The following is a 14,487-nucleotide window of genomic DNA, read 5'->3' on the forward strand; positions in this document are numbered from 1 at the left end:
GACATGGCTTTTTCAACAAGCGGGCCTGACCTAGGGTGAATTTTAAATAGGGATAATTTTTAATGATTTTAAATAGTCACAGCCACTAATATTTGGATTTTAATTGGTTTTTAGAAGGGGTAATTCTGTATATTGTTTTAACATGCTGTGAGCCGCCCTGAGTCCCATGGGAGAAGGGCGGCATATAAATTTTGTAAAAATAAAATAAAAATAAATAAATGTAAATTACCTTAAGTTCTTGAAAGAAAGGCAAGATATAAATCTAACAAATAATTGCATCTTATTAAAACTAACACCATTGGGTGGTACATTGAAATACTATCCATGGTTCAGTTTCCAGCTACTTTCCCCCTCCATAGTTCTGTACATACTGAGATGCATAATAGCTTCTATAAGAATGGACTTTTCAGTTCACTCTTGCAGAAATCAACTTTCTTTGACATTTTTCCAGGAAAATGAATGGATGAAAACAAGTATTTTGCTTTTTTTTCCCCCAGCTAACTGCAACAGTTTCATAAATTAGCATAAATCAATGTCTTTCAGTCTTTAGCATCTTGTTGCTCATATTGTTCACAGGTATAAGATATCTTGTTGCTTGCAGCATCCATTGGTAATCTCACCTCTTGATTTCTTTTATAGAAACATTGAGTCTCCAATCTATTAGCAGATTATTCACCCACTTTTTAATCTAGGTAACTAAACTGGACACCAAAGTGGAACTGGAAACCTATAAGCAATCACGACAAGGCCTAGATGAAATGTATAGTGATGTCTGGAAGCAATTAAAAGAGGAGAAAAGAATTCGAATGGTGAGAGCTCATAATTTAACAACTGGAAATAAAACAATTGTTCAGTTTAGTCTTAACTGACAGAGTTTCATATCTAAAATGCAGTTAAGTACTACAAAGTGCTGAACTTGGGCTAGGATAAGGAGGAGGATTGGGTTAGCTGTATTACTCAATGAAAGCCTAATTGGAAGAGCAGTTATAAACACTAATGAGAGCCATTGTGATAGAAGCTATAAAAACATCAGACAGGAAAGACATGTGCAAAACTCTGCCTGCCTCTGGTATTTTGGTTAGTGGAGCATATTGCACCAGTCTGTTCTTATTCCAGATCAAATCTAATCTGTTCAGAGACTGGCATTATGAGGGCACTATATATTGGATTTCAGCTCTCATCCTGACAATGAATGGCAGCGAAAGCAGTATTCCAAAATATTTGGAAGACATAGCTTGGGTACTCCTGATCTACATGATAGCTCTTAAACTATTACTTAACTGCTTATCTTAATAACTATTACTTAATAGCTAAGTTAACAAGAAAAAAATGATATACTGATGCTCATAATTAGATTTGAACAGCAGTCCGGGCAGAAACACCCAGGGCTAGCAGTCAAATGCCATACATACCCAAATGAGAATGATGCAGCTGGTAAAAAAAAACACTTGAAAATACTGCTTTTGCAGATACAACAGCTTTCCTTGAACCTCACACTTGCAAATTCATCCTTAATTTGTTCATATCAGAGAGGATCAGCCAGGATCCATATAGTGAGGGTTTTAATCCATACTCAGAATGAACAGAGTTGGAGGAGGAGGGTTAAGTAGGGAAGATTGCAAGGAAATGGGAGAATCCTAGGGGAAAAGTAAATAGAATACTATTTTGTGCATAGCCACCATTGTCTGGCAGTGGAAATGTTAAATAATCCTTAAACCTCCCTTTTCAATTTATTCATATAAAATAAATATATGTTCATATAAAATAATCGTTTACAAAAATGCAAAAAACTGATTTGTGTAAACCTGGCTTTTTATTAGAACTGAATATAAGAGTAGATTTTCCAGTTGGTTGCAGGAATATACTAATAAAGATTCAAAAATTCTATGCCCAAAGCTAGGCAGAGGTCATTATTTTTGCTTTTCTCTCCAATATTTGTTGTTGCTTTAGCACAATACAAAGAGTCCATAACCAATTATGCCTGGGAGGTACTAGAAAGATTTGGAGAGTATGGAAAGTCCAAATATGCCTATAAATCTTTTCTGGATCATAGCAAAACAATTTGGGGGGAAATGTACAATGTAACTGGTAAATATAAAAGATCCTTTTATTTATTTAGTGTAAAACTTCCTTCCCTTGATTGCCTTGAACTATAGAAGAACAATTCAGCAGTCCAAGAGGGCATAAAATTGAGAAGGCTACCCTAAATAATATATTGACATTTATGATGTACATGAAGTGTTTTATGTATGCAGCTTGTATTGTATTTTTAAGGAGTTGGAAAAAGAATTGGACCTTCAGACTGCAATGAAAACAGAGATGGAAATTGCCATGAAACTTCTAGAGAAAGATACACATGAAAAACAAGATACCTTGGTTGCACTTCGCCAGCAGTTGGAGGAAGTTAAGGCTATCAACTTGCAGATGTTCAATAAATCTCAGGTATCCAAGAGTTTCTTTGCTATGGCCACAAATAGTCCCAAAATACAGGAGTTAAAGTGTACAGTCTGTTTGATCAAGCTTGATGCAATGTTCACTCTTATTTTTGAAGCTGAAAATGTGCAAATTCTTTTCTGTCTCATCCCATCTTCCCTTCTACTGCTGATTTTAACTTAAATATCCTGATTGTTATAGTCCAGATAGGGAACTCTGGCTTAAGATGAGTTTACTAACAAAGATGTTAAGTTAGGATAACTCTGGATTCTGTGCCAGAGTTCCTTTTCATGGAAATACCAAGGAATTCTGACTAGGATAATACATGGTCATGCGAGGGGTAAGAAAAAATCATTCGGGCCAAGAATTCATTTCTAGTTTCATAAACTAAGGATTATTAAATAAGGATCATTGTATCTAACCTGGCCTTCAATCTCACCTATATGATGTCTTCTGTTGGCAAACAAGGGGTTTCTTCACACATAGCTGAAAAGAAACTAATTGTTCACTTTCCCAGGTTTTTTTAGTTGTGATATCCTTGTGACAGAAGCACAAGAGAGCGAATATGTGTTTTCCTAACTTGGTTAGTTTTCTGACTGGAAAAGATGAAAATTGCAAGAATTAGATCTTTTTTCTTGATTTGGGGATTTAGAAGCTTAATAGTGAGTGGGGATATCCTGTTAGTCAACTTCCATCACTCATCTAGCTAAGACACTTCAAAATATACTAGAAGATTTTATGCAGTGTTCTGTTTTCAGGTACTGTTTTAAATACAATACTTGAAGAGGGAGCAGATGGCCAAGGGCTCTGGAATAAGGTAGCCAGACCAGAATGCAGTCTCAAAGCTCCTTGCAATCACAAACACATGATGTTGTGGCTTCCTACCATTTGCCAGCAGGAAGCACAAAATCCTACTTGTAGGTCTCAAAAAGCTAAAAGTTTTTTAAACTTCCTCTCAAGGGAACTGTAAAAAAAAAAATTGACTCCACTCATATTTGTTAGGTAGCCCTGTGATATATATTAAAGTTCCACCCATTGCAGACCTGCTAAACAAAGACAAGTATGTCTTCAGCCACCAACTAAGAGCTCATTTCTGCACTACAAAGATAAAGTTATTTTTTATTGTTACAATCTACTCTCTGGGTAAAAGCACAGGTTTATTGGATTATTTTCCAGGGTCTTTTTTTTCTCTTGAAATACTGCAGCTAAAGCAGTTTCTTGAGTTTTGCCGTTAGGTTTATTAACTCTGCTATATTAGAATTAAGAGAATCTTTGAAGGGAAAGGAATATGAAAAGAGATGTGAAGAAGGATCTTTCTGAACCGTTACAACCCTCCAAGCCATAAGAAGAATTAATTTAAGGTGACCTGATTAAATTTGTTTTTGCTCCAGACTGCAGAGAGTTCTTTACAACAGAAAGAAGAAGCAATATCATCCTTTAAAGGCAAAACAGATCAAATGATGTCTTCTGTGAAACAATTGGAGGACAGGTGATTTCTTCCACATATCTGGTCAAGGTGTGACCTTAGCAGCTCTCCAGTGTTTTGCACATCAGTTGTTTCTAGTGAAGCATGAATGCCAGTTTTTCACAGTGCTCCTTGATGCTACCCACTATTTCCATAAAGTTTTGCAGATCCTTGTAAGGCATATTCTGACAAGAGGAAGACCTGGAAAGGAGTTATCAGGCCCATTGCTTCTCTGTCAAAGGGAGAAGTCTTTTAGGCAGACTAGTCTCCACAGTGTAATAATATAACATTTCATAGATAAGAAATGCATGAACAAAGCTGGAAAGGATGAAACTTTAGTTTTATATGATGAAGGTCAATATATGGAAGAGAAAGGAAAAAGAGTCAAAGGAGAGTGAATCAGTGATCAGCATTGGGAGAAGAAACTGAGATTGAGGGGCTATTAGTTCAATTTTATATCTGTTTTCAATCAAGGTATTTATATAGAACTGGGGTGGATTACTAACATTAATCATAAGATTTTATGATAGGAGCTATTGTGAATTCTTTTCTTCTGCTAGCCTATTTAGAAGCTGCTGGCAGATCTGCATAGGTTTTTAGTATGGTAGAGGCCAGAGGTTCACTTCAAATAAAGATATTATCAGAGTTATATGTCAGTTTGTTTTGTTTTTTCTAGGCAGCTTCTCCCTGTCAAAAATAACACTTTTCCATGATGCAGGAGGCATGAAAATGGTCTTTCCTTTGAACGTATGATCTAGTCCCTGATGTTTTAAACTTGTCATTTTGAGGTGGTACAAAAAATAACATTCACAACCAGGTCTATATATCCCCTTTTTTGTACTTTAGACTGCAGCGTGCAGACAAGGCCAAGCAGCTTGCAGAAGAGAAAAATGTCAAACTGAAACAAGAACTGGGGAGCAAAATTGAGACTCTGAAGCAGCAACTAATCCAACTGGATAGCAACTGGTACTATTATTTTATATAACCTTAGCTTAATGTTCTTATGTTCGTATTCATTTGAATAGAAGAGACATATTTTGTTTACAGTTAGTGGTTCAGAAAAATCAGTCACTGCCAAGATAGCAGAAGTGTTCTTCCACCCACAGGGATAAGTACTCCTGATAAGAAGGAATCTCTGCCTGGCAGTGCCCGGAGGCATACGCATGTGCTACCATAGAGCAGCTCCAAAAGGCGGTATTCAAGAGTTGGGGGTAGACTTCACTTCCTTAAATTGTATTTCCCAAGGACTGGATACTTAACCTACTTAAACTGGAACTAGTACAATTAATACTTCTGTCACTGAAACTACAGGCAGTCTTCAACTTACACAATTGGGACCAGAAACTGAGTAATTGAGTGAAGCAGTGAAGCAGACACCCACGTTTGCTTCACTCAGTGACTATAATCCCAGCAGTCCAGGTTGCAGTCATTAAGCAGTCTCCCAGGTTAAGCAGACAAAGCAAAAGAACTGCCTGCCAAGCTCAGTTTCCCTCCAAACGCAAAAGTGAAATCCTCTGTAGGGCGGCAGGACCGGAGCTCAGATCTTAAAAGGTCTGAACTCAGTTCCTGTAGCCTTTCAGAGAAGTTCCCCTCCCCCTCCTTGTGCAGAGTGGAGCTCCTCCAAAGAGCTGCAGGAATGGAGCTCAGATCTTAGGGATCTGCTCTCCATTTGTGCAGCCCACCAGAGGAGTTCCCTCCCCTCAGCAAGCAGCTCCTTTCACTCTCAAAGGGCTGCTTATGGGGCAGGGGAGAATCTCTGCTCCGTGCAGAGCTAAGATTTCTTCCAGGTTGACATTCCCTCCTGGCAGACAGCCCCTTTCACTCTTAAAAAGCTACCTGCCAGGAGGGAATCTCAGCTCTGCAGCAAGCAGGCAGCAGTTTAAAGCCTTTCCTGCCGGATTCCCTATTGACTTTCTGGGGAAGCCAGCAGAGAAGATTGCAAATGGCAATCACGTGATTGTGGTATGGTGATATCCAGATCACAATCATGTGACCTCAGGATGGTGGTATTATGTTTTTTGTCAGAGGTACTTTGCAGGCACCCATTCCCTGGCTGTCATCATTCCAAACTGTCATTAAACAAATTGTCATAAGTTAAAAACTACCTGTGATAGGGCAACAGGTTTTGGGTAGAGTGAATCATCACCCCAACATTTTTCCTCTTTCCTTCACTTAGCAATCCTTTTGTTTGATAGTGTCATCATTGTTGTTACCTTACCAAAAGTTTCTGTTCTGAGGTATGGTATGAGCAATGATTTTGGGGGGGAAATATCATTTCTTGCAACCGTATCGCTACAGTATGTTTGCACGTAAGAAATTTAGTGTTTCTTTCTTAACGTCTATTTGGAAATGATGGTGAAAGCTAAAGTTTTTTATTATTATTTTTTGGGGACAGTCTCAAAAGTAATTATCAGAGGATTTTTCACTAGGTAAAAATTGTAAATCAATTCTGGTTTCTGATTCCATACTTGTATTCAAGAAGTAAGAGATTTTGGATTTTGATTCAAAGTTGCATGATAAATGAGTTCCAGAAGCAATTTTTAAAAGGGTTTGAGGGTATGCTTTTAAACCAAAATGAAAGCCAGAATCTCTATGGACAAGTTCTTGAGCATGCTTGGAGCAGCTGTCTGTATCCTACTGGCTATTTTCACAGAACCAAAAAGAAGTCGTTTTTTTTGACCTGAGGAAAAGTACAAACTTCTGCCATTTTTCAAAATTATTCCATAATGCTTATAAGGTAAATTCTTTTGGAAAATAGGTTTTGCTTCCAACTTCGTTGTGCTTCTTTCTTTTCATTTACAGTTCAGTTATTGAAAGAGAGTTAAAATCTGAGAAAGAACAGCGACAGAGACTGCAGCGAGAGTTACACCAAGAGAAAGACACTACAGCTTTGCTGAAAGCTGAACTGCAGCAAGTAGAAGGTTTGAAAAAAGTAAGGCACGTGACAATTTAGTTTCTTTTAAGAGAGGCAAAGGGTAGGTTAGACTTATGATTTCATAGTGGCTGGATTACTTTCTACCCAGAAATGATGATATTTTGTTTACTTACTTCTAAGGGAAACACTGCCTCCCCCGTCTAGCCCCAAGCAAAGTAAAGGGATGTGCAATAAAAAGAGGACAAGAAAGATTAAGAGGAGGATGAGAGAACTGGAATGGGGAATCACAAGTGTTTTGGAGGTGGGCATAGTTAAGCCAGCTAGATATTACATGAAGGGAGAAAATGTTCTGCCCTGGAGTGAAAAAAGCAGAGGGGATTTTTCTAAGAAAGGCATAGCAGGATTACAGTTGAAGGTCAATGGATTACACCATTCCTTTCCTTCCATTCCATCCTCTCACCTTTAAATTTTTACAGGATATTTGCTAATTACAGTGTAATTTGGGGAAGCACCAGTCTAGACCAGTGGTGGCAAACCTATGGCATGTGTGCCAGAGGCGGCACTCAGAGCCCTCTCTGTTGGCACACACGCCATCGCCACCAGCAGCAGGTGCATCAGGCCACCACTGCCGCCCAGAGCAGGAGCCCCACCCAGCACAAAGGAGGCAAAGCAGCCAACTAGCAGGCTCAAGTAAAGGTGGTAGAGCAGAGGTCACCAACCATTGTTGATTGGTGGACTGGAAGAAAAGAGAGGGGGAAGCTTTTTACATGCATGCATGCAGGCATGCACAGGGCCGCAAGCACGCACGTGCTGCAAATGGGGTGGGGCTAGTGCCTGCGTGATACTAGCCCTGCCCCGTTCTTGCATGGTACAGCGCCTTGTATCTGCACTCCACGGCACAGCCGTTTTTGCGCCTTGCAGCACGGTGGCCCATTTTTGTGCCCCCGGTTTTTGCGTGCCACAGACGGCACTCAGGCGCCTCCCTGCTCCCCCATGAAGGCACCACAATGCTGATGAGGCCCTGGCACTTTGCAATAAATAAGTGGGTTTTGGGCTGCGGTTTGGGCACTCAGTCTCTAAAAGGTTCGCCATCACTGGTGTAGACCAGTGTTTCTGAACCTCTGCTTTAAAATGTGTGGACATCTGCTCTTAGAATTTCCCACTCAACACATTTATTGGGAAATTCTGGAAGCTGAAGTATAAAAAAACGTGGCCAAGTTTGAAAAATACTGCTCTAGATGATGGTAGTTTCAGGTTTTAAAAAGGTGTATTACATTCGTGACCTTTTGCGGCTAGTACAATAGGCATACAATAGGCTTTCCAGTAAAATATATTCATTGGTAGATGAGAGAGAGAATATATTATCTTTCTTTTTACCTTCAGTAGACTTTATAAAAGATTTTATATAAAATAGAAAAGATGAGGAAACTGGTTAATAGAATTGCAGTGTAGTCCATTTCATTTGTGTGTATGTATGTGTGCGTGCATAGGAATTGCGAAAACTGCAGGAAGAGAAGCAGCAGCTAAAAAAGATCTGTGGAGAACAAGAACAAGCCCTTCAAGAAATGGGGCTTCATCTTAGCCAGTAAGTATATTTCAGTAATTTGTGTCATTGTATCACATATCTTGCAACTCTTTGGTCAACAGTTATTAGGTACAATGAAAATATTCACAAAATGAAAAATAAATGAAGTAATTAAAACCACATAAACAGTTCTGGCAACATTGCATTAATACCCCAAAACCTTTCAGGATAATTTCTGGAATATTTTTTCCAATGGAACCGATTTGTCTCCAGGGAAAGGCCAGAGAGAACTTGGCCTCCTCCCTTTTGAGTAATGGATTGTTACCAGAGACCCACCTCAGAAAGGGTGAATCTTACCTTGCAGCAAAGGGTACCATTTCAAGCAGCAGTTTGAGACTAAGGTCACCAGTAATCTGGCTACCCTAGAACAGTGATGGCGAACCTTTTAGAGACTAAGTGCCCAAACTGCAACCCAAAACCCACTTATGCATCGTCAAGTGCTGGGTGGGTGTGGCCCATTGGCTGGGTGTGGCCAATTGGATGGGCGTGGCCAATTGGATGGGTGTGGCTGCGGTGGTAACGGCAGACTGGATGGGACTAAAAAGTTCAATCAATCAATTCCAACTTTGCAAGATCTTCCTTTTTCCCGCGAGAAGTTGAAATTGACTGGTTGAACCTTTTTTTTTTTTGCACACGGCGGTGGAAGCCTAAAGCGAAAAGGTTTTATAAAACCCAGCTGAAGGCCTAGGACTGGGGTGACGGCGCGCGTGCCCACAGAGAGGGCTCTGAGTGCCACCTCTGGCACCCGTGCCATAGGTTCGCCACCACTGCCCTAGAACCACCAGGAGAGAAGATGAAATTGACACTAAGTTGTTGACCCTTTGTAACGAATCAGTAAAGTTTGTGAGTAAAGCTCTGGCTTCAACTCTGAAGTATGAAATGGTCCAAATATTGTTTTGAAGTTAATAATTGTATTGTTAATAAAGAAAATGCAGCTGCAGTTGGAGAATGGTGATATGGGGCTTGTCTGTGGAACTTGGAAATGTTCTTGGTAGATACTTTATCAAAAAATATCATATTGTCAAAAAGTTAAGTGTAATATAATAAAGGAAGGAACTGACTTGTGAACTCTTTTTATTTGAATTTCACCTATGCTGTGTCAGTAGCCATGTTTCTTTAGGCCAGTCAATATTTTAATGGGAAGGTGGTAGTGATAGAAGTTAATATCAAGCAACTAAAAATATTACTAGATTTAATTTTTTTTCCAGATCAAAACTTAAGATGGAGGATATTAAAGAAGTAAATAAAGCATTAAAGGTACTGTTCATGCAATAATATAGATTCGTTTAAGAAATGGTAACTTGTTTTATTAACTTCTTTCTCTTTATCAGCGTGTGGCATGGGGAATGTCATGGGCAAAATAGTAAAACTAGAAATGTACTGACAAAGCATCTTAGTATCTTCTGTTCTCTAAATATTTATTTACTTGGTCGGTCAATCAGTTTCTGGCATGTAGTTGTCAGTGTCTTCGTTCCCAACGTGCAACACAATTCTGTGCATGTTCACTTTGAAGCAAATTGCCCAACATTCAATCGGGTTTGTTCTAATGTATAGTTAATTAATTTACAGGAACTTTCAAAAGTTTGTCTAGATCTTTTTATTTTGTTATAAGCCTATATAAATTCAATTAAGCTAAAAATTATTATTTTAAAATATTAGGGCCATGCATGGCTAAAAGATGATGAAGCAACCAACTGTAAGCAGTGTGAGAAAGAGTTCTCCATTTCAAGAAGAAAGGTAATGACAGTAATACCAGGCTCCAATATTACTATATCTACCGACAAGAGTTATTTTTATCAGTGCTTTTTTTCCACTGATAAAATAGAATGAATAAGAGTCCCAAAAATGCTTTTCAAAAGGCAACTGGAGTCTCTTGGTTTTTTTCCTTGAAAACGTTTTGCTTCTCATCCCAGAAGCAGCTTCTTGAATGAGAAGTGAAATGTTTTCAGGAAAAAAACAAGAAAGTCCAGTTGCCTTTTGAAAAGCTCCTTTGGGACAACCATGACCTGGATGACTGAGAATCTCCATAGAATGAGTAAAAGTACAGATGCTTTGTTGCTACTTTCCAGAAGCTGTCTGAATTCTTTTGATACCCGGTTATATCTTTTGAATCTGGGTCATCCAACTCATTCCTACCAAGACCAAGTAGTGGTGGGTGTTCAATCAACCAGAACTGATATTCCAACTTTGGCCTTGAATGAGGTTGCGCTTGCCCCAAGTATATGTATATAATCTAGGGGTCTTCCTGGACTCCTTGCTCGAACAGGTGGCAGCCATGACAAGGAAGGCTTTTGCCCAGCTTCATTTGGGGCACCAGTTAAATACTTTTCTAGATTTGGGAAAGGGGGGCATTTTAGTCACTCCTGTCATGGTCACTTCACAGCTTGAATACTGCAATGAGCTTTTCATGAGGCTCCTCTTGAAGACCTCCTGGAAACTTCAGCTGGTCCAGAATGCAGTAGTACAGGCGGTGATGGGCAGATTTCAATATGCCCATGCAACAACTCTCCTTTGTGAACTGCACTGGTTGTCAGTTTGCTCCTGGGTGTTATCTAGGGCCTTGAGGAACTTCATGTCTTCATAGTATCTGCCCAGACAACTCAATCCAGTAAGGGTGTTTCAGAGTTCCATTGATTAAACAATGCCACCTTTCAGGCCCCTGGAAATCCACTTTCTCTATAGCAGTACCTGCCCTCTGGAATAACATTCTCCTAAAATTTTGAGGAGTTCCCACCTTGAAATTTTGAAGGGACTTAAACATGTGGCTCTTTATCTAGGCCTTCAAGCAAGGACACTTCACATTCCTTTTCTTTGTTCCTGAAACGTGTCCCTTTGATTCCAGTTCAATCCAAGTGTCTTCTATTTCACAGACCAGAGAAATCAGCAACACATTTCTTGTGCGCGGGTCAGAGCCCAGTACTATATCCCCCTGAACTCCCCACTTTTAAGGCTTCAGAGAAACTGAAAGATTCAAAAAGGGCAGTGAGGATTATCAGAGGACTAAAAACAGCCCTATGAAGAGAAATACATGCATTTCATGAAATTTACGATGCCCAATTCTACACCTATTGGTGAAATACAATTAAAAACTACACATTCAAATGACATGCAGGACCTGCCACCCACTCTAATCAAAGGCCTAGGGAAAGAGCCAGATTTTCAGGTCTTTTGAACATATCCAGAGCAAGGAGCAGGAGATAGGGGATGGTGTTCCAGATGAGACTGAAAGAACTAAAATGTTTATTTAGAACAGTGTTTCTCAACCTTGACAATTTTAAGGCATGGGGACTTCAACTCCCAGAATTCCACAGCCAGCATTGCTGGCTGTGGAATTCTGGGAGTTGAAGTCCCCATGCCTTAAAATTGTCAAGGTTGAGAAACACTGATTTAGAAAGACTGAAAGGGATAGGATTAGCATTCCCAGAATATTCTAATTAATGTGTATTTGGAGGCATTCAGGAGGTAAGCTCGTATCCAGTTTATGTTCCCAGAATATTTGGAGGCCTATGTTGAACGGGATGGCCAAAGCAGCATTTGAAAATTTTCTAATTCCGGTGTTTTTATGGGATTCCCATGCAACTTTTTCAGAGCTGGAACTATTTTTGAAATCATTTTGGTTCATGTTAATACTAAGATATTTTAAGATAGTAGTAATGTAATAATCTTCTCTGTATTTGCAGCACCACTGTCGAAACTGCGGTCACATCTTTTGTCATACTTGTTCAAGCAATGAACTTGCACTTCCATCATATCCAAAACCTGTACGAGTTTGTGATACTTGCCATACGTTGCTGCTTCAGAGGTGTACATCAATTTCTTCCTAAAATCTATGCTCCAGAATGCTAATTCCAGGGAATGAACCTAACATGTAATAAGTTTTTTAATATTCTAAATTCCATTAACATATACGGCACTGTATATTATATTCAAAAAGGAAAAGATTTAATTTATAAAAATGGGATACCAAAATCATGGAAACTATTTTTTATAGATCAAGTGCCAGCAAAATGTCATATTCAAAAATACACTATTTCAAGAGCACACCTGTTATTTAAGTTCAAAAATCCTATTGTTTGAATGTTAACTTTATACTTCAGGTTTATAGATTTGCTCTAAAACAAATTAATTTTCTGAACACTTCATGGATCTATCTATCTTCTGTAACAGTTCACTTAAATTTCTGTTGATCTAATAAAAAATGAAAATGTTCTATGGAAGCATTTTTAAAGAATGTATGCTTGGATGTGCCTTCTAAATCTTTCAAAAGTGAACAGAACAACATACTGTAAATTATCTGTGATTACGCAATAAAGTTGATCCACACTTGTTACATATTCCTTAATGTATTCATCACTAAATTTCCTTTTTTGTTAACAAAGCACTGCACTCTTTTAAGGTGTATTATCTGTGATGAGCTGGAAAGGGTATGCTGCAGAAACTAATTTATCTGTCTTCCAAGGTTTCCATAGAAATACACATTTCTTATGACCAGGAATTATCTATTGCTAATTGAAGCGGTCATGAGCTGTGCTGGATTGCCAGTCGTTAAGTTAATCGTTGTGGTCAACTGAAATCATTTGGTTATTAAGCGAATTCAGCCTCCTCCCTTGACATTGCTTGCCAGAACTGGCTGGGAAGGTTGAAAATGATGATCATGTGACCCCCCACACACACACATACACGTACACAAAATGCTGCAACCATTGTAAATCCATGTCTGCTGCCAAGCTCCTAAATTTGGATCACGGGAATGCTGCAACAATCATAAGTCACTTTTTCAGTACTATTGTAATTGGTCATTAAGAACTATCTGTACCCAATTTTAAACTTTACAATTAGGCAGCAATTTCATGGCTTTACAGACAAACTGCAAAGCATAAAAAACCTGCACAAAACACACAACACTGTAGATGTTGTTTTCATGTCTTTGTAGCATGGAGACTTAGAAAAGAACGATCATGAAATAAATAACATCCTAAAAAAACAAGCAATTGAGTCTTTAATTACTAATTTGGATCTATTAGATGGAAATCACTCTTTGAAAATGGTAAAGTTAAGAAGCATAATTAAAAACATGGTTGCCTAGATATGTTGTATTAGGCAAATAGAAGAGGGAGAGGGATCAGTGCAAAGAAACTATTCGTTTAAGTTGGAATAATTAAAGATTAATAATCACAATGAAGAAATTGGAAAAAATTAAAACTAACAGAAATGCCATGTTGCTACAGCTTGAAATTGAAATAACAGAAAATAATTTGAGGACAAGAAAAATATTAGCATGTTTGAAATTAGTAAAGATAATTATTTGAAAGATAAATGAAATTTAAATGGTTGAAGCAATAACATGGCTCAGAGGAAAGGCTGGACCAAGGACACAGAATTAAAAAGTTAAGTGATGGTATAGAAAACCACAACATAAAAAGGAAAGATGAAATAAATTTCATTACTAAGAGGCAAACGGATTCCTTCCTCAAATACAGTATACATGTAATATATTGGAAATAAAGTATCAATGACTAATGGCATTCAAGCAATTATAAGACTCTTTCAGGTACACCCAGTTTTGAGCTTTGGTATTTCCTGTAGTAGTCAAAGAATAAAACTTTAATTTAGAAGACCTTGTAGAATACACTTCAGATGTTAACGAGTAAGTCTAAATTCTAGCATGTGTTAAAACCCAATGCCCAAATAACAGTATTTCTTAATCCTGCATTTATTATTTGGCAAAGGTTCTCAACACACCCACCCACGACTGTTTTGTAAACAACTGAGTATCTATTACAACTACTATTTGTATATTGCTTGAAAGAAATTGATAAAACTAGAAAAAAACCCAGATTTACCAGACATTGTTTTAATAGCCAATCCTCTCCCCATCCAACAATACACTATACAGATAGTCTATAATTGGGACCAGTAACTCTTTGACATCAAAACATGCAGTCATAAAGTAGGTTATCACATAACCATTCCAATATATGCTTATTCCAGGAGTCCAGTTGCCACTGTTAGGCTAATCCCAAAATCCTGGCTTCCCAGTCACTTGATGCCCATTGACTTTGCTTGTCAGAAGTCAGCAGAAAAGATCACAATAGTGATAATATGACTATGGTACCCTAAAATGGCTAT

The 14,487-nt window shown here is 38.3% G+C and overlaps 1 protein-coding gene across 4 annotated transcripts in view; it reads left to right on the forward strand.

The window, feature by feature from the left end:
* Window positions 1-12,692, forward strand: part of RUFY1 (RUN and FYVE domain containing 1) — a 25,540-nt gene extending 12,848 nt beyond the window's left edge. For all 4 annotated transcript variants that reach the window (XM_015825892.1, XM_015825899.1, XM_015825906.1 and 1 more), the window contains exons 10-18: window positions 693-809; window positions 2,275-2,442; window positions 3,825-3,922; window positions 4,745-4,864; window positions 6,701-6,830; window positions 8,264-8,358; window positions 9,567-9,615; window positions 10,018-10,095; window positions 12,039-12,692. In XM_015825892.1, coding sequence (XP_015681378.1) covers window positions 693-809; window positions 2,275-2,442; window positions 3,825-3,922; window positions 4,745-4,864; window positions 6,701-6,830; window positions 8,264-8,358; window positions 9,567-9,615; window positions 10,018-10,095; window positions 12,039-12,182 — 999 coding nt within the window. In that variant the 3' untranslated portion in view covers window positions 12,183-12,692. The remainder of the gene's footprint in view (window positions 1-692; window positions 810-2,274; window positions 2,443-3,824; window positions 3,923-4,744; window positions 4,865-6,700; window positions 6,831-8,263; window positions 8,359-9,566; window positions 9,616-10,017; window positions 10,096-12,038) is intronic.
* The last annotated feature ends 1,795 nt before the right edge of the window (window positions 12,693-14,487 follow it).

The sequence above is a fragment of the Protobothrops mucrosquamatus genome, unplaced genomic scaffold (assembly GCF_001527695.2).
Source record: "Protobothrops mucrosquamatus isolate PMUCROS unplaced genomic scaffold, P.Mucros_1.0 scaffold_203, whole genome shotgun sequence".
Lineage (NCBI taxonomy): Eukaryota > Metazoa > Chordata > Lepidosauria > Squamata > Viperidae > Protobothrops > Protobothrops mucrosquamatus.